General features: G+C 52.3%; 6 protein-coding genes across 6 annotated transcripts; 2 read left to right on the top strand and 4 right to left on the bottom strand.

Annotated features, from left to right (window-relative positions):
• Positions 1-444: 444 nt before the first annotated feature.
• On the bottom strand, positions 445-4,896 carry Z518_04272 (uncharacterized protein; the record flags this gene model as incomplete). The annotated part of the gene is made up of 1 exon (XM_013417979.1): positions 445-4,896. One exon carries the CDS (start codon positions 4,894-4,896, stop codon positions 445-447), a length of 4,452 nt encoding a protein of 1,483 aa, XP_013273433.1.
• A 1,273-nt stretch (positions 4,897-6,169) lies between these two features.
• On the top strand, positions 6,170-8,290 carry Z518_04271 (uncharacterized protein; the record flags this gene model as incomplete). Its single annotated transcript, XM_013417978.1, has 1 exon — positions 6,170-8,290. The coding sequence occupies one exon, from the start codon at positions 6,170-6,172 to the stop codon at positions 8,288-8,290; it is 2,121 nt and encodes a 706-aa protein (XP_013273432.1).
• Positions 8,291-8,808: 518 nt separating this feature from the next.
• Positions 8,809-11,243, bottom strand: Z518_04270 (uncharacterized protein; the record flags this gene model as incomplete). Its single annotated transcript, XM_013417977.1, has 3 exons — positions 8,809-9,505; positions 9,552-11,001; positions 11,057-11,243. 3 exons carry the CDS (start codon positions 11,241-11,243, stop codon positions 8,809-8,811), a joined length of 2,334 nt encoding a protein of 777 aa, XP_013273431.1.
• Positions 11,244-12,824: 1,581 nt separating this feature from the next.
• Positions 12,825-14,566, top strand: Z518_04269 (uncharacterized protein; the record flags this gene model as incomplete). The annotated part of the gene is made up of 4 exons (XM_013417976.1): positions 12,825-13,191; positions 13,247-13,551; positions 13,603-13,724; positions 13,819-14,566. 4 exons carry the CDS (start codon positions 12,825-12,827, stop codon positions 14,564-14,566), a joined length of 1,542 nt encoding a protein of 513 aa, XP_013273430.1.
• A 259-nt stretch (positions 14,567-14,825) lies between these two features.
• Z518_04268 (uncharacterized protein) lies at positions 14,826-15,896 on the bottom strand (the record flags this gene model as incomplete). The annotated part of the gene is made up of 1 exon (XM_013417975.1): positions 14,826-15,896. One exon carries the CDS (start codon positions 15,894-15,896, stop codon positions 14,826-14,828), a length of 1,071 nt encoding a protein of 356 aa, XP_013273429.1.
• Positions 15,897-17,545: 1,649 nt separating this feature from the next.
• Z518_04267 (uncharacterized protein) lies at positions 17,546-18,710 on the bottom strand (the record flags this gene model as incomplete). Its single annotated transcript, XM_013417974.1, has 2 exons — positions 17,546-18,620; positions 18,682-18,710. The coding sequence occupies 2 exons, from the start codon at positions 18,708-18,710 to the stop codon at positions 17,546-17,548; spliced, it is 1,104 nt and encodes a 367-aa protein (XP_013273428.1).
• Positions 18,711-18,963: the final 253 nt, after the last annotated feature.

Below are 18,963 nucleotides of genomic sequence, written 5' to 3'. Positions count from 1 at the left end.
AGAATGATTGAAGATCCTGAACTCCCTTGCTCACTCAAGCGAAATAGCAATCCTGTCGCGAAATGCATGGGTAGTCATATTCGCGATACCATCCATACTGTACAAATACCAATAGATTGTAAAATCAAAACAGGGGTCACAAATCCTCCCAACCGTACATTTCCCCCTCCGCGCATCTCGAGAGATATTCATTCCATAGAACATGCTTTCTTTAGCATAGGAGATCGTCGCATCGTATCCATTCGAAAAAAGCCCGGACCGGCTTCCATATAACCCGTTAACACCTCGCTGGTGATTCCTTCAAATTTTCATCCTTCACATCAGCACCTAAATAGACACCTGAAAGGGGAATAATATGAATTTGTATCTTCAATAACGGAGTGGGAAAAGAGAGAAAACTCCATGGGACTCAGCATCGCAGTCTTCACAGTCCGTCTTCTGGTATCATTGGTCCAAGAAGAACTCCACAAGAGCCTTCTGCTGGGCATCCCAGGCCTCCGGATGTTGGAGGTCGACACCCAGAGTCTGGAGATGAAGTTCTTCGTTGGTCAATTGGGGCTTCTCAATCCATTCAAAGGGTGAGCCATTCTCGCCCATGATGATATCTTTGTCACCGATATTCTCGAATGGAGACGTGTTACCGAGACCGCTAAGATCGAGACCCTCGATACCCTTTAAATTGACCATCCATGAATCTTCTTCGGTCTTCTTTTCTTGCCCGTCCTTCTTGTCTTCGCTGTTTGCGGCTGCAGCGGGAACTTCCTTGTCGCTAACATCCTCCGGGCTCTTCGACTTGTCTGTAGATGTATCGGTCAACGCACCATTGGGACCTTCGGCTATCTTTCGCCATCTTTCGCTGCCGCTGTTGCGATACGCTTCATAGAATTTGGACTGGTATTCCTCTGTCTTTTCTTGCGACGGAAAAAGCTCGTCCCAGTCATCTCCACCAAATGCCATACGAAGCTGATCCAATGTAATATTGCTGTGCCGCCAAGGATCGTCGTCGTCAGGTGCAGTGGGCTCGCCCGCTTTGGGGCCCGCTGCTTGACTCGGAATTTTAGACATCGAAATCGGAGTAGCTCCAGAGCTTTCACCCTTGATACTGTTGGCGACTGTGGCTTTATTGTCAGTCGTGGGGAAAGTCTTCTTGATCTGCTTCAAGTTTTCGTCCAAGTTGAAGGCGGAACGCAACGATTCGTGGAGGAAAGCAAGAGGATCAGTGACAGGTTCCATGTCCAGCTTGTGAGCCACATTATGATGTTGATTGAGTTCAGCTTGGGTCGGAAATCCTTTGAGCTGATGCTCACAGCCGTTGACGGGACACTTGAACGTTTCGACCGGTTTGGGCATCTTGATCGCCTGTGGAGAAGTGGTGACAGAAGGCGTCGCTGTGGCGCTCGCTGCTGCATTGGTAGTGGCAGTTTGCTGTTGGTTCTTCTTCCGTCGTTTGGGATCGGTGGGAAGCTTGAGGTCTTCTTGTTTGAGTCCTGCATTTGCGTATCTCGGCGTACCTTGTCCTCTGGGATCGCCGATTTGGAACGGTGGCTGTGTGGCTGTGGGAGCCGGAGGAACTTGGTTCGCCTTCAGGGACTTCCTACGGTCTTGCTCTTGAGCCTCTAGCAAGCTGAGATTTTCGGGCGTCAGCTGTGCTGGTTGTGGCCGCGCTTTGTTTTGTTGCGGAATCTGCGCTGCCGTTTGTTGGAACTTGGCGGTGATGTTATTGATGATCGCCTCGGCCGTATCTGCAGTGATGCTGAAATGGTCTGCAACCTCAAACGTTCTGTTCTGCAAAGTCTGAGGTTTGAATTGTGAAAACAACTGCATTTTCTGCAGCACGAGTTGTTTGATGGCCGCATCATTCGATTCGATGCGATAGAAAGCGATGAGGAAGGAATCGAATCGTCCCAGCATGTTTTTGACATTGTCAGAAGTCAGAATCATTGTGATTCGCCTTCTGCTCGCTTGATCCATGTTCGTAATTGGTCGGAGCTTGGGCATACTGGCCTGGACCTCTTTCGTGAGTTCCATGACTTTCCGCATCGCCGCTTGCTGTCGTTGGAAGTTCATGTACTGTTGTTTCTTAGCCGGGTCTAGTGCGTTGAACTGCTCTTTAGTCAGGGCTTGATGGCTTTGTTGCGCCTTGGTGAGATCCATGTGAGGCGGAGCGGGCTTGTTCAAGGCCGGGTTGGGCATTTCGATCACATCATCATCATTGGGCCGTTTCAATGCCTTGTTTTCAGGCGGCACTGGTGTTTGAGATGGACGAGGCTGTCCCGGGGCTTGGCCTGACGGTGGCCTGGGCTGTTGTTGAGCTGGCATGTTCGGCTGCGACGGGGCTTGGTTTTGGTTCGGCGCCTGCATCCCAAATTGCTGACCGGGAGGGTTTCCTTGGCCCTGCTGAGGCGGCATGAATGGCAACTGTTGGGCCATTCCCTGTTGACCTTGCTGTTGCTGCATTCCCATTTGCCGATGTCGATTGATAAGCAGGGCTCGGATTTTATCATCCGGGAGGTTTGCTAGTTTGGGATTTGCAGCCCGAACTTTCTGAACATCCTGTTGAGTCGGCGGCCGGAACGGTATTGGGCCTGGAGGAACGCCTGGTATCTGAGGATGTTGCATTGGTTGGGGTGGTTGACCCATCGCGTTGTTCTGTTGTTGGACATTTTGACCACGGTTCTTCATAAGATGTGCAAAATGCGTCGCCTGGATATCCAACACATGGCCGACAGGCCAGTTTGCCACAGGGTTCTGGATGAGCCACTGCTTGAGTTGGTACCACGACTTAATATCAGGCAGAGGTGCATGTTGCCTCACGTTGTTCAACACCATCGGGGGGACCTGCTGTTGGTCCATTACCTTCATTTGTTGAGGTGTCAATTGCTGGCGAGGGGCTTGTGGTTGTCCTTGTTGCTGGGACTGGTGCTGCTGTTGTTGTTGCTGCTGCTGCTTTTGTTGCTGTTGGATCTGCATTTGACGTTGCCTCAACATCTCCTGATTCTGTTGTATTTGGCCCTGTGGTCCCTGCATACCACCCATATCCTGACCCTGTTGAGAGGCAGCGCCGGCTGAAAGTGATTGCTGCATGGGCATCGGTCCAATATTGGCGCCACCGAGGAAAGCGCCGTTCTGCATTTGAGCCATATTTTGAGGTTGTTGCTGTTGCCCGGGCTGTTGTTGCGGCTGCATGCTCTGTGGCTGCTGAGATAAACTTCTCCTCATGCTGCCGCTCTGTTGGAATTGCTGCAAAACATTTCGCCATTCACTTTGCGGTTTTGTTCGCAAGATAGCCTGAAGGGGCGGGGGGAAGTTCGCCAGGGCCTGCTCGCGCTTTTGCATGTCTTGCATGCTTATCTGTTGTGGTCCTCCTTGCTGCATCCCACCGGCCATTGGCATCTGCTGGTTCATCATAGGAGTGCCCGACGAAGGTCGGGGTCCGGTCTGCGGACTGGCCCCTGAGACGTTAGGTCCAACGGGTCGATTGATCGCCGAAAGGCTCCCCGGAGCAGTGGACTGCGGCATCCCTTGCATTTGACTGCGTTGGTTCGCCATTTGCTGAGCTTGAGCGGCAGCTTGTGCGCGAGCCTGAGCCTGTGCTTGATTTTGGGCTTGTAACTGAGCCTGCTGCATCTTGGTGGCTTGGGCTTGTTGTAAACGTTGCTGTTGGGCTATGAAAGCAGGGTTCAAAGAATTGTTCTGATTTTGTTGGCCCATCCGCTGGTTAGCTAGCATTTGCTGCTGGATACGCATCTGGTCCGGTATCACGCCCTGACCGCTGGTGGCGGGTACCACCAACTGGCCTTCTTCCTGGGATCTCAGCCCTTCCGCTTGTTGGCCTTGAAACCGACCCATGTCGCCAATCAGCGAGTTGGTGTTCGCATTCATGCCTTGATTCATGCCATTTTGGTTTGGTTGGTTCTGAAGCTGGTTCATCATGTTGGAGTTGTTGTTCATCGGGCCAACATTTCCCGTTCCACCCATTCCCGCTTCCATCTGCTTGCGTCGGCGGAATTCCTTGGTGGCCAGCATCCGGAAATAATATATGATGGGGTCGACGGCCTTTTGGGCCAGGTTCTGACGTAGTTGGGGGTTCATCTTCTCGACGATGGTGCGCATCTCTTCCTTTGGAGTGCTTTTGGCCAACTCCGCAGCTCGTAGATTGATAGCCTTATTATCTTCCGGTGTCAATTCCGGCAACGGGTTTGATTTTTGTTGATTGTTGGCCTGTACCATGTTCGCCTGGGGTTGGTTCATCTTTGGAGGACCTTGGTTCATCATGGGCTGAGGTTGATTGAACATCGGCGAGCCTTGCATTTGCTGCTGTAGGTGTGGTGGCAAAGCCATATTGGGGTTCATGTTCTGTCCCATCTGTTGTTGCATCTGTGCAAAATTCTGGTTGGGCATCTGCATGCCTTGCATTTGCATACCCTGCATGCCCGGCATCATGCCAGCGACACCTTGGTTCATCTGCTGCGCGCGTTGGTCGCGGATTCTACCCAGCTTCTCACTGCATTCGCGGATGTAGTCTTCCCTGCTGGTGCTTTGGGTGAAGCACTTGCGCTCAAACTGGAGGGCCACTTCGATGGCGCGGGGAAGGTCAACAGGAGGTCTGACCAAACGAAGCGAATCCACCAGCAATTTGATCTGCGCAGCACGCTCTCGGACATGGACATTGGCCTGCCAGCCAGTGAAAGGTCCCTGAGCGTTGAGCATCTCAAATATATGTTGTTGGACTGAGGGGGTACTCAAGTTGGACTGGCCAGCCAGCTGTTGAGACATTCCTCTCGCCATCTGCCCGCCCATTTGTGTCGGCATCTGACCTCCCATTTGGGCGCCCATCTGGTTTGCCATGGCCATCTGTTGCATGTTGTTGGGCATACCCCGTCCCATGCCCGCCATGTTTTGGAACTGCTGTGGATTCATGGCGGCACCAGACTCTGCGAGCGACAGGTCGCTCGGGCTTGAGCGGTGCTTTCAGAGCATTCGGGGATTGAAGGCTCTAATAAATCAGAGAGGGGTGAGCGTACTGTGAATTGGTCGAGTTCGGGGATCGAGTCGAGTGTGTTTGAATAAGAGGATCGGGGTGCAGACAATCCGGGAGTTTAACGGGGAGGTAGCGGCAGGGCTCTGCAAGGAAGGAGGTGACACAGATTGAATTGGAGAGCCGAGTGGGTTTGCAGATGGTCGACAAACGCTGGGTGACACAGCAACGGCAACGAGACAAGAGGTGCTAGGTTTGGGAGGTGTGAGGCGAAGAGAAGCAACTTTCACAGGCCATGGACGAAGGACAGCCAGGCAGAGGGTGTTCTCAGGACTGATTTGGTGGTCGGGCGTCAGGCGGGCGCGTCCTCGGGGGCTTCGTGTCCGCCCTTTTAGCCCTGGGCCGGAAATAATGGGATGGGTGAAAAAACGAGATGAGGAGAAGATTCAGTCGAAGGGAAACGGAGGGAGGAGGACTCTATGAGTTGTGAGTTGTCGCGGCGGAGGGTAGTTTGGTTTGTAGGGAAAATGTTGCTCTCGCAGGTGATTGATGATGATAGAAGGCAGACAAGTGGATCAGTCCATAGACGGTGAAAGGGCTTTGAGCGCTGAAGTGTGTAGTTAGACAGCGAATTGAGTGATTGAGTGGTTACTAGCCAGTGGGAGACGCAGCCGAGCCCTGAGCGCGGAACCAGTCCCTAGCCAGCGCCGGCGAATAGCGAGCCAAGGAGTCACTAGCGGAAGATGTGGGCACTTACTAGTGCCAGCCAGCAGGAAGGCTCAGTCTTTGGTGTGTTGTGGCAAAAGGGACTACCAAAAGTTCAGAAGAGCTGACGGTACGCGCCCGAACGGTGAGGCTGCAGCAAAGCGAGAAGTACCCTTTTGCTCGACTGTAGATCGGAGGAAACTCTAAACACGGCACCCCAACCTATTCACAATCTTTCTTCGCTGCCTTTGCCTTGTCCGTATATCGTATCGCGGGCCTAACATTCAATCTCCTCATCCTCCTTCACCGGTCAAAAGAAACTGCACTTCTCAGTTCTTTTTGTTATTGCCTCGTCGTGCCTCTTCCCATCCGTTGGCCTGGGCTGGGCTTACGACATGAACCATCTATCTCATCGGGACGACCGTTAATGGCGAATGGCATATTTTGTTGTCTCTGGTGAGGTTCCGACTCAAATCCAAAAGTGCCATGGCTTCCTCTTCTGTGGGCTCAGATGTCTTTGCGCTCCTGGCGCTGTTGACCATATCAATCGCCGTCTTGTTCCTCCTACGACACTATCTACCCCTGCGAACGACTCCGGCCTTCCTCCTTGTTCCCATCTTCTTGGCCCTCGTCCTCCCCGCGAGCGCTCTCCTTCTGGTTCCGATGGATCTTGCCTCAAGCGCCCGAGGGAGCAATCATGGAGGCAAGGGGATCTGGTTGCCACAAAGAGCCGTGCTGGTATCTTGGAGAATTGTATACTGGTTGACATTTGTTCTAACATGGGTGGTCCTCCCTTTGTTGGGAGAATATATGGATGCGGGATATCGTGACCCCAAATCGCGCATGATTTATTCGCTGCGCTCTAACGGTCAGTATCAGCTCATCGTGCTCGCCTGCGCTATTGTGGGCTTGGTCTACATGATCTTTTCCTATGGCTTTGACTTCACGGCTATCAGGGCATTGGTCATGGCATTGGCTTATGTCTGGGGTTTGGTTCTCGCGATCTATCTCATGGGGCACGGACTTGTTGCCATACCGAGGAGAATGTTCCGACAAGCAGACATAAGCGGCAGTCTCCGACGCGTACAAGGCCAGGCGCCAAGGGTGCATGACAAGCTGGAAGATGCCATTGCCGATTTGGATGAATTGGAAGCCCAAGTGATGCAACTCAGGCAACGCAAAACTGGAACTGCTCGTGACTTTCAAGAATGGATTGACGAATTGGTGGACATGATCAGCCAACCCGCGAGTCGTGATTTCGCAACTCCTGTCACCATGGGCACTTTGGCCGAAGTTCCAGCAGTCATCACTGAAAGATATCTGGCAGACCTCACCCGACGATTGGTTCGGGCCCGGCACCGACGAGCGAGGTATCTCCGTGAATGGGACACCGTCGTACAAACAGCTACGGACCTGCAAGCTATTCTCGACTCCAAAGCCTCCAAGAAATTGGACTTCGGTCGATCATCGGCCCCCTCCGGTCAATGGTCTCTCATTACACCATCCATGCGGTATCATCTCTATGTGCACGTTATTCCCGCGCTCCGGATCGCCCTGGGTGCCGTTCTCGCGGTCGCCTCGGGGGCGGTTATCTGGTCTGAGATTATCAAATTCCCTGCCCCTCAACTATCCGCCGTCAGTCTTACGGTCATTCACCACCCGAGCGATATGAATTATCAAATCGGCTTTGGCGGTCAGCTCGCGGCTTCCATGTGGGTCACATACATGTGCGTCTGCGCTTTGAGCAGTGTCAACGACGTCCCGACATGGAATCAAAGAGCACTCGTCAAAAGGAACACGTATGCCGAATCCGCGTGCTGGTACGCCGGTCAAATCGCCAAATTGACCGTTCCTTTGGCCTACAACTTCCTCACATTCCTCCCAGAGCACATCCATCAAACATCGACCTTCTATAGCTTCCTAGGCCGTCTCATCAACCTCACCCCCCTGGGTACTTGGTTCGATTATCTGTTCCCCATGTTCATTTTTATCCCGGTCTGTGCCACGCTCTTCAATCTCTACGGTAAGATCAAAAATATTCTAGGGTTTGGAATCCTGGAGGAGGACGAGGAAGACAATCCCTCCGGCTTCGGCACGGGCGGATGGCGCGAGGGTCGCGATCTCATCGCTCGGGACCTAGAAGGAAACCGATCTTCCACGCTGGGACTGACTGATTCTCCCCGTCCATCTCTCGACGCGGGACGAGCATCCCGCGCTGCATCAACGAGATGGGTTCCTCCAGCCGAACGAGCAGCGGGGACCCACACCCGATCGACCCGCGGTGCATTGGCCTCGCGCAGTTCGAGGCCTGGGACCCGTCCACCTTTGGATCCGGAATCCGAGGAGGAGAACTTCCTCACCCTCTTCGGCCGGAGAGTAAAAAACACCATCGACACCATCCAGACGCCCAAATGGATGCAGCCGTCACGGACGGACTCCGGCTCGTCCAGTCGAGGAGGCTTCAAACGCCCGAAATGGATGGGCGGCGGCGACACTGATGACGCTTCTCTCTCAAATTCACAGGGCAATAATAGTGGGGATGGGAGTAACAGCGACATTCTCGGCCGGTTTGGCGGCAGATCCAACGATGGGCGGATTATGATATAGGCCGCAGAGTAAAAACGAATCCGCTTTCAGCGTTGAAATGAATTCCATTGTCACAAGCTGTTTATTGCTCATCATCGAAGAATTAAACGAGTCCCGGTGCCGGCGTGGCGCGGTCTAGTTATTGGTGATTCGAACAGTAATCCAACCACGTCCGGTGTCCTCGAAACTTTTCAATGGCATTTAAATGGGACGTTGTGCGGTACTCCATGATTCCTCCAGATACATACTACTCCGTACTACCCCTGGTTGCTTTGGTATGAACACTTGGTCCTGCACAGAAACCGAAATCACGGGAGAGAAAGGAGCAAAGACACATTGATTTGACTAGTCAATTCTAACAAGACAATAAAACCGGCCGAAGGTCAGAAAATCCTCGGATTCATGTTCATGCTCACGTGTCATATCCACGGTTCATCAATTTTCTTCTCCCGTCAAAGTATTATTAAAAAACCAAAAAAAAAAAAAAAAAAAAAAAAAGTCATTACTATTTTATATCTCTCGCATTCCCGCAGGTCCAGCTAGCGGGGGGGTCCCATGGGATATCGACCATCCGCGCCCGCACCGACAGCGCTGGCTGGTGGAATTCTTGGGGGGCCTCCACCACCCATCGTCATACCGCCTCTCATGCCACCGCCACGACTTCGACCGTTCAATCTGCCGGGGGCCCCCATGCCGGGAAGTTCGAAGTCCGGGTTCCCTGCCAGTAAAACGTCCCTCTTCATCTGGTGATCACGCCGTCTGGCGGGGCCAGACGAACTGAACTCCCCACCACTCCCCGGCCTCCAATTTGGATTGACCCCGCGCTGGCTAACGGAGGTGAAATTACTGGTTTCACTTTCAGCTGGAGATCGAGCACCGGGCAGATCTTCGTAGGAATTGGTTTTGGGAAGTCCGCTCATCGAATCCGGTCGATACCGCTCATGCTGACCAAGAGCCAATGGTGGAGGGACTAGCCTGTTATCCTGCATCTGAGAAGTGGGAGGCATCGGCGGCATAGTTTCAGGATCAGAGGCGAATCGAGGGTCAACATCTTCATAATAAACATCACTGCCACCAGAATTTACACGTGGTCTTCGACTTGGGCCACTATATCCTCCGACATTACTTGCCCCGGAAGGAAGTTCGACAGGCGGAGCTGTATACCGGCCCGGCGATCGCGGCTGACCAAAGTCATCGTTGGACATATTGTTCCAGTGAGCTCGAGGAGGGACGTAACTAATACATTAGCATTATGAAAACATTTCCAGCGCGATCAACTTACGGGTCTTGACTCTGAGACCTTCGTGGATTATAATCTCGAGCGGAGGTGGCAGCTAATTCGGCAGCTTGACTGGTGGGTAAGGGGGGCATGACCGGAGGTGGAGAGGGTTGACGACCAGTCCCTGCTGGAGATTGTACCCGGTTTCCGTACGGTGACATTCTCTCGCGTCCAGGTGATTGTGCGCGAGCTCCAAAGGAGCCTTGCTGTTCATCCGGCCCCGTCGTATACACGGAAGGGCTCGTGACATCGAATCTCCTCTCACTGTCTTCGACGTAGGGCTGCGACGTGGAAATGGGTAGTGGCGCTCCGATGCTGTCGGGATAATTGTCTGGTGGGGTAAATCTTTCCGATGAGCTGTCTCCGCCGGTAGGAGGATATCCGGGAGGAGGTCGTCTTTGTCTGCCCGGCATCATCGCTCCCGCAACCGTACCGCCGCCGATAGCGCCGATAGCACCCATGGCAGCGTCGGGCGGGAAGCCTCCTCTACCACGTCCACTATAACCTCCTCTCATTTCGGCAGAGAATCCACCCCGCCCGGGATAACCTTGGGGTGGTGGAGGTCCCCGAGGCCCATAACCTCCTCGCGGAGGGTATCCTCCGCGGGGCGGATAGTTGCCTCTGCCACGAGAACCATATCCTCGACTACCTGGCGGTGGCACGCTACCCTCTCGATAAAGGCCGGGCCCAGGCCGCTCATCTCCAGATCTTCTTCCTTGGAGGGGCATCATTGCGCCGCCTGAACTAGGGGGGGTTGGGTTTCCATACTGATCTCGAGGCCCATCGTACGGCGGACGACTGTTGGATCTGGAGGGAGGACCAAAGTACCTTTCTGAAGCATTATCTCGAGGAGGACCTTGGGAGGGTTCGGAAGACAAGGCTTGGGACCGGAGAGGCTGGCGTTCTTCATCCGATTTTTGACTGACATCAAACGTCGCAAATGTAGGGAGCCGGTCTGCACCGGGTGCGCCGTTGACGACGGGAATTGTAGGCTCTGCAGTGAAAGCTTGGGTACCCATTTTGGAGTCTTGGGCCTGTCGATTATAGAAATTTTCTCCACTCATTTCGGCATTTTCAGCGATTCTCTTTTTGCGGGCTTTTCGCGAGACCAAAGTTCTTCTCATGGCACAGGTGACCACACCGGAGGCGGCGATTAGAATGGTGGAAGCGAGGACGATCCATCCTCCCCAATGCAAATGCGGCACAAACAGTAATATGTCGACCAGAAAAGCCAGGAGGGTCACGAGTAAAGTGGGCAGAAGAAGGATCAGGAGTCCGAGGAGGTATCGGGCAGAGTGGGAAGGTGAGTGTAGATGAGCGGCGCCGGCCAAGGCAAGACAGATCAGGTTGCAGAATGCCGCGACGGGATGGACGATAAGAAGCGACGATAAGGAGTGTCTGGCACTCGAGGGTAAGTTGAAATCTCCATCATCGTCAGAAGCGAACAGGCCATCTGAAAATCAAGGTCAATGACAACGATGTGCAAATGGATCGGAACGAGTCATTACCCGTCGTATAGCCCACTCTGATCCCACTACATTCTGAGGTCGTACAGTAGCCGAAGACACCAAAGTTGACTCCCTGATAGGTCGCAATGGGGATGCTCTTGACTATGGGCGTGGATATTACGGACAAGAGAAGGAGGACGAAGGACACGAATAGCAGAACGGTCAGAGGGGTCGCCGGTCTCAGCATCGTTCGCTGGGGTGAGGTGGGATGCTGAGCAGAGCGGAATCGATCAGGTCAAGGGCGCCAATGCGCAAGAACTGGCGAGAGAGGGGGTGCGCATGGATTAGGAAGCGAATGGAGGTCCCAAACAATGGATGCGTATGTGGCGAAAGAAAATCCAACGGAAAGATGTCAGTTTAGGCCTCGATATGAAAAGATGGCAACGCGTGAGATGGAAGTTTGAATGAATGGACATGTAACTCGAGGTTGCAGAGGGAGTAGATGATGTTGAACGTAAGGTGTTTCGTCTGCATGCACTTGGCCCGGAAGAAAATAGGCTTGTCACTGGCGGCAGGCGCGCTTGGAAGACCGGAGTCTGTCCTCTAATAACTACGGAGTACGGAAGCCTTGTCTCCGCTGTCTTGGAGTTGGTAGCGTTGGATATGGGACAAACAGAGATTAGCAGCACCATGTCCTAGTTGATGGACGCACAGGCAAGATCTTCTGGAACTCGAGCCTGTCAGTGGGGATGGATTAAGGATGGCCTTGGTGGTCTCTCCACCATTCAGACACAACCCTCAATCCACGCCATGCGGAGAATACACTCAAACGGCACCTAACTTTGATAACTATATGTGACGGACTGCGGATCGGTCTGCCACTCTGAATTTGTCTTTGCCCATCTTGATAATATTCAATCTGGATGAGGCAACCGACGCCTACCTTTCACCAGCCTCAAGGACCGGGATCCGGACATCCAATAGCTCTTGAAACCTCGTGGGTCAAACAGATTCTGATGCATGCCGTTGCGGGTCAGAAAGTAACAGGTACCAAACAACGGGTCACTTGAGACAGATCACGTGAACCATGTCAACGGGAAGACGTCTGTTGAGACATCAGCCTGTATCCTCCCCAAATTCCCTTTCCAATGTTGTTGGCAGTTCAAAGACACGGGCAACAGGATCTACTTCATGGCTCGAAAATACTCCCTCGTTCTGATTTGAGGGTATTCCATGTCCCGACCTTATCCAGCTTCATCTCCTTCTCGACCAGCCACCCCTGTCTGTGACTGCAGGGAGCCAATTGGTCGTCGCTTTAGAAGGGAAAACAGTCCCATTCGAAACTCTACATATCCGACCGCGATGCGTGCTGGTTTACAACATTTCCCCTCATTTCCTACCTTTCCTCCAGCTGGACCTCGATCACGATCTCGGCTGATTTGGTGTGCTTGAACGTTGCTCAACCCGAATTCTTGTTGTCCTAGGACGCCTTTTCGTGATTCTCAAATTATGTTACCGATGAGGAAAATGCCGAATGTTTTCTCCTCCGCTAAATAATAATTCGGGACTAAGGACGACAATTTCGCCCGGATATTGTCTGGTCCCGCTTGGCTTCAGATTTGACCTGGTGGCTGCGGCTAAGGCTGACAAAGACCAAGATTTTTTCTATGCCTATTCGAGTCTGGCCTGCCGACAGGGCTGCCATCAATACGCTTGGGAATTCTTTCGCATGTGCCTAGATCCCTCCTTCGTCAGTTATCGACATGGACGATCAAGCTGTTGTAGTTGAATCCCTCTTAGCAAATCGTGTTTTATAAGTTGTTATCCGATGCAGCCTACCGACGAACATCCGAAGAGGTCAGGCAGACAGCTCTCCAGCTTTTCGGTCTTCATCGATCAGCCCACTCCCCGACAGCGTAATCGAATCCACAATCAAGTTGTCAAAAGAGCAATAGCCAACATTGGAAGACGCCGCGATCAATTCGTGACAGCATATAGCCATGTCGATTTTCCAGACACCCAAGACCCGAATCGATGGCGGTCCGGGCAGAGCGAAATAGTCGATGAGTACGACGCGACCGGAGCTGTGGTGTTGTCTCCACGGTCAACTGTAACGGCAGGGGGGCTTCGCGGTGACCCATTCAGATCATTCCCGATAAGAGCTGACGGCTGCGTGCCGTCAGCTGTCGACTACTGTAAGGTCGGGGGGAAGCTTGACAGGAGTCGTTACGCTAACTTGGAGCTACCCAGTTCTGCAGCATTATGCGCCCGTCCATCTCAATCCAAAGAAGGAAGATCTAGGCCCGGCTGACAGTTTGCCTCTGTCGAGAAGATATTTTTCCCTGGCATTGGAGAATGCGCCGATGTTTGAGCTGATGGTCACTCTCGCTGAGGCCTCGCATTCGGCACGGCTGGGCAAGGGTCGAAAGCCCACGAGAGATGTTCTGATACACTATGGTCATGGGCTTCGGGCACTACGCTTGAACATGGAGAGGAGTGCTGCCCCGGACGATGACGCTACCATCCTTACTGTTCTGTTGTTGCTGGGAATTGCAGTATGAGGTCACCCTTTTATTTGGCTCACGTCCGTGCTGATGGCGTCTCAGTTGATTTACAATGATTTCGCCGCATTCGAGACACATTTGACTGGTTTACGACAGCTCGTTGAAATGAGAGGTGGTGTCGATAATCTTGGTTGGGATGGTTTTCTGAAGACCAGTATCGTCAGGTTGGTGCAACCCGCCTCTCCCCACGCTGACCAAATTGATTTTTGATGTCGTCTACGTCCCTATTATAGTATCCTGCTTACCAGCACGCAACAGTCTAGAATCGTTATGGGCTTATCACGAAAACAAGAAACTCAACATTGCCCCAACTGAAGCCAAAATCAAGCTCGAATACCCGAGACATCCCTTTCCTCCAGACCTTTGTGCATTAATAGCCAAGCTTCCTGAGGGGTTTGGAGAACTCTCGCTAGTAGGGGTTTTCAGCTTCCAGATGATCAAGATTCTATCACGGATGTCCGAGTGGATCAATCAACTGCAGCACGGCCGCCAGGAAGGAGCGTTACGGCTGGGAGACCCCGATGGTACATATTTCAAACAAGCTCATTCTTGTTTGGAGCTTATCGGTCTTCCAAGTCTGAGTCTCCTGGAGAAGATCCTCTGTTGTGCTCTGGTAGCATGTGCGCTAGAGACGTACAACAAGAAGCCACAGCAGAATCCCGTGCATCGACGTTTGCTCGAGTCCCTCACAGAGATGTTGAATAGGTATAATCTGGACCCTCTGGATAAGGAATGTTCTATGTGGATGGCCTTGGTTATAGCAGGGCCTTCATCTTTGCCGAAAGAGGACGGAGCCGATTATGACAGGCTGGCCTATTCGCGAAACATACTCCTCGATCAGATGATTGAGAAATCAGTCAGTTCAAGGAATTGGGAATGGGTGAAGCATTCAGTACAGAAGTTCTTTTGGGATCAGCAGCTCCTTGAAAGGTGGCACGACACGTGGGAATTGCGATTGATGCGATATCTAACGATAAAAAAGAGCAAAAGACAAGAACAAAGCTGACTACTCGACCATAAGCATTGACGCTCGAGTGTATGTAACAACGTCTCCGGCCCGGGGAAGCCTGTAGGCCCAAAAACTGATCCAAGGTTGGGTCGAAGGCTGACCAGCCCTCCTCGGTTTGGTCAAGGCTCCTCACCTCGTGCTGGTTCGTGTGACCTCCGGGCGCTTTGCTCTGTGCCAGACGATCTGATTCAGGTCATACTATATTTCATGGAGGCGGCGACTACCAATCAGAGAACATTGATCCGACGGTTTCATTCTAGTCTACCAGATTTTCCAACCCCTGCCTGAGAGATTCTTTCGCCTGATTCCTTGCCTGGTTGATGATATCCTGCGCCGAGTCGACCGTCCTCACCAAACCTACAGCAGTTCCCATGTACGCCGTCAATCGTCCCTCGAATCCCCAGCGAGGCAAACCACCTTTCAGTGCCTCCTCGAAAAGTAATTTATTTTCTTCCAGAGGCATACCCACCTCATCTTCCATAACGCTGGCATTGATCATTGCTCGACCGTCGTACTGCTCCGGCCAATCGTCTCGACCCTGAAGTCTGTCGAACAGAGTCGTCCTCACTGTCGTATGGCCCCCATTGGCCATTCCCAACAATGCTTCTTGATAACCTTTCTTGACCTCGGCTTCTTTGCTGGCCAAAAACCGTGTCCCCATCACCGCACCCGCAGCGACCCCCGTAGCCAGTACCGCAGCGACACCTCGCCCATCTGCAATACCGCCTGCACCGAACAGTGGAATATCGAATCCCATACGTCGTAAATGATCCGCCACCTCTGGAAGCAATGACAAGATCCCCGCTCCTTTTTTTAGCCCGTGGCCGCCAGCATCAATTCCTTGCACCACCATCACGTCGGGGGCATGTTTACTGGAGGCGGCGACAATGGCATCAGGTAGAGACCCGATTTGAAGCCAGATTTGTGTGCCAGGAGATTCCCGTCGGAGCTTTGATGCCCAACGATCGATGTCGTGCTGACCGTTGGCAGGCACAAACAGCCACGCAGCAATAGGCTTGTATTTTCGCACGGCGGCGGCGGCCACCTCCAAATCGCCGTCAAAGAGCTGGAACCCCACCCCGACGGGCAGCATTTCAGACTGTTCGGTAACAGGTGTCTCTTTGAGCAGGTCGTGCACCTTCTCCAGCTTCGGTTCCAAATCTGTCGGATGGACACCAGGCCCGATGAATCCCAAGCCACCGGCGCGAGATGTTGCAACAGCAAGCTCGGGACCGGCGAATATACGCATGGGAGCAGACACAATCACCGGTGCTTGGAGGAAAGGGTACACGGCCTTTAGCTTTTGAAGCCCTTGTGCGGTGGCCATGATCGCGATAGTCTGCCTTGCGTTGTACACAGGAACGGTATCTTGGGGGTGAATAAAAGATGGCTCAAGAGTTACCCTATGCTGTCGTGCCAACGCCGGGGAGTTTCATGCTTTTCAACGTTCGTGATTCTAAAGCAACAAAGTCGCAAGGTTACATATTTTTCGTGAGTCAGAGACCATTCCGCAGGGAATGTCTTCGACTTCAATTCACTCACTACTTATCTCCACTTGAAGGCTTAGAAACCATCTCTTTTGGAGATGATTGGCGAGCCTCGCTCGTTATCCATGTGGATCTTATGCAGGTTCAATTTTCGGGTTAAGACTGAGCGGGACCTTGCCGTTCCGGTCGACATGTTTCTGCTCCATCGCCAGCCCTAAAAGCAACGAGGCAATAAAAGCAGCATGAAGGACATACGTATGTGTACTTCCGCGGACAGCTAGGCCTCAGCTATGGTAGCGATATGAATAATCCACAAATCAAATCGGTGATTTTTATTTTCCTGATTGAGAATCAGGCCACTAGTAGACCTTTGAAATTTCCTCCCGTCCGGGCAGAGCACGACAAGGGATAGATTGCTTATTGCTGACTCTTCGGATTCGGATCCGGTTTCACGAGGCCACCATGGGCTCCTTGTCCTGTTCTCAGATTTCTACTGGCTCATACCATACAAACTGATGCACTTGCAAATGCATACGGAAGTCTCACGACTTGAAAGGTGTAGAAACGGTGCCAGTCGTGAGTGCAAGGAAGAACTTGGAAGCGACCCCCTATTATCTTTTTCCAATTTGGGCAAAATGTGGGCATAGTCTAAAGGACTCCAATTGAGATCAATCACTAGTGATGGCGTTTTCGGGAACTACTAGGAAAGGACACATCACAGTGCTGTGTGTTTTGAAGAAACACTACAATGGTCTACAGCTTGGACACCGTTAAGTGATATGAAGAGGTTTGAATGGTTTACGAGTTGGATGGTGTTGGACCAATTTGTTGTTGCGCAAAGGAGCTTGCGAGTAAAGATGTTCTTGCGGGCGTGCAGCAGACATACAGGATTTATACCTTTTCTCCTTCATCAAGTCACCTGCCACCAACTATTCAGAAGGATTCTGAATGATCTAACATGATTGGAAGATGAGCGAAATTGACCCTGATGCGGACATGTTCACCATTGTCGTGGGTACGTCGATGATGAATAATTGTGGCTTCACTCATATCGTGTTCGCAAGATATCTTCAAGCGCCAACAGGGACACGAGAGATGTCATGCGTTTGTCGTGACTGAAGGGCAAACACGAGATTTCTGCCCCCAGCCGTTGAATCATTGGAGTCATTAGTGTTTTCCGCGGAGAGAAAATGCATGTTGAATCCTTCGTTCAAGCCTTGCTTTAAGCTTCTCATCGATCCTTGGCGTTGAAGAGGCATCTCAGATCCTAAAGCAGCGTCAACTCCGCGAGGCGGATGACTTTGCTTAGAAAAGAAGTCCTTGGGTTGGGTCTTCTCCGCGAGCCATCTTTCATCTAAAGCACAGATGGCGTGCGTGGCTTGCAGTACTGTGGGACCCAAGTCGTTGACCCCGACCACATCGACTTCATGAACTGGGCCCGCCTCTCGTGTCCTGTTCCGGGGTTGCCGAAGGGTGACCACTTGTGTCTTTATCCCTCTCGTTTGTATTTTTTCTCAATTCGGTCCATCAATTCTCGCAAGGTCATCAGGGAGAGCCAGACAGCTTCTTCTGTTCTGATCGTTCGACTCCCTTGACCAGGGAGCACGTTCACCCAGTAATCAAAAAGTTTGCTCACGTTCTTTCCGGTGAGTCCCATCTTCTGCAACTCAGGATCATTTCTCGCTGCCGTCTCCAAACCTGCCACGCCGCCAAAGACGACAAGAATGTGCTGGAAGTCAAGGGTGTCTGGGGATGAGAAAGGTGGACTCGCTAGCACTCTGCTCACGGGCTCTCCCCTCTCCGAAGTTCCAAACGAGACATCATACCCTCCGTCGAATTGACACTCGGTGAATACATTGGACAGACTGCTGCATTGCCGTACAGTATAGCCCCAGTAGTATCCTTTGATTTCCCTCGGCGCACTAGGAGAAACTGCTTTGGCAATCTTGAATTGAGGATCTTGCAGATGTACGGTCACTCGGGTTCCGCCGGCGATCTCAGCGTCAGGAATGTCTCGTCGCTCAGGAAGACCGACGTCTACAAGAGTCCCGTTCCCGCCAGGTGAAGGGGTCACAGTGACGCCTTCGCGGTATTCACACCACTCGTTCGCGCGGAGATGGTGTGGCATGTCCAGGCTAGGTAACGCCCCTGCTGTGCGAAGGTTCGGGTGCATGGGGAACAGCGACTTGCGCAGATGAGGTGGTGTTTCTAGGTATGAGAGAATATGCGCGAGAAAATGGTCGGGATGAGAGAAGGCGGTATAGTCGTTCTCTCCAATAGCTGGTCGCTTATTCTGCGAGGGCACGTCTTCATCGTCGAAGATAACAATCTCGTCGACACAGAAAACCGCCAATGCTCGTGCGATTTGACCAGCCAAATAAGTCTTTTGGTCATGGGATTTGGCATTCGCTATGATACTTCCTGGGAGGGCGACGCTGAGGGTGTGAGAACGGCCGCCAGTCGGTTGAAAGATGGCGGATGGTTTGGACGTGTCGGCCTCGGGTTCTTCATCGTCAATTCGACACCGGACGGCACCGAGTTTAGGATCCTTCTCTGTGCTCTCTCTTGTGCGCTTCTAAGACCCCATTGTTAGATTTGGATGAGGACCAAGGTCAAACATTTTACCTGCCTTGGCTTTTGGCATAATTGGACATGGATATCAATCATTCAATAATTGAACTCAATACCTGGAATAAGCGAGTGACGTTGGATGCTACCGGCCTCCATGGTAAAATTAGAGTCGAGGACAAAAAAAGGAGCGCCAAGTCTGCTGCGATCATCGTGATCCTGATTCGCTGAGACACAGAAAGGAGACAACGGGCCGTGCAAAGGGGCCAGGGACCAAATTCAACAATCCAATGTCTCCAACACGAGACTTGATATTGACACCGGCTTTGTCTTACTCTT

Source organism: Rhinocladiella mackenziei (genome assembly GCF_000835555.1).
Source record: "Rhinocladiella mackenziei CBS 650.93 unplaced genomic scaffold supercont1.3, whole genome shotgun sequence".
In the NCBI taxonomy this organism is placed as follows: domain Eukaryota; kingdom Fungi; phylum Ascomycota; class Eurotiomycetes; order Chaetothyriales; family Herpotrichiellaceae; genus Rhinocladiella; species Rhinocladiella mackenziei.
The sequence above is the reverse complement of the archived record's forward strand: the minus strand, read 5'-3'. Positions and strand labels throughout refer to the sequence as shown.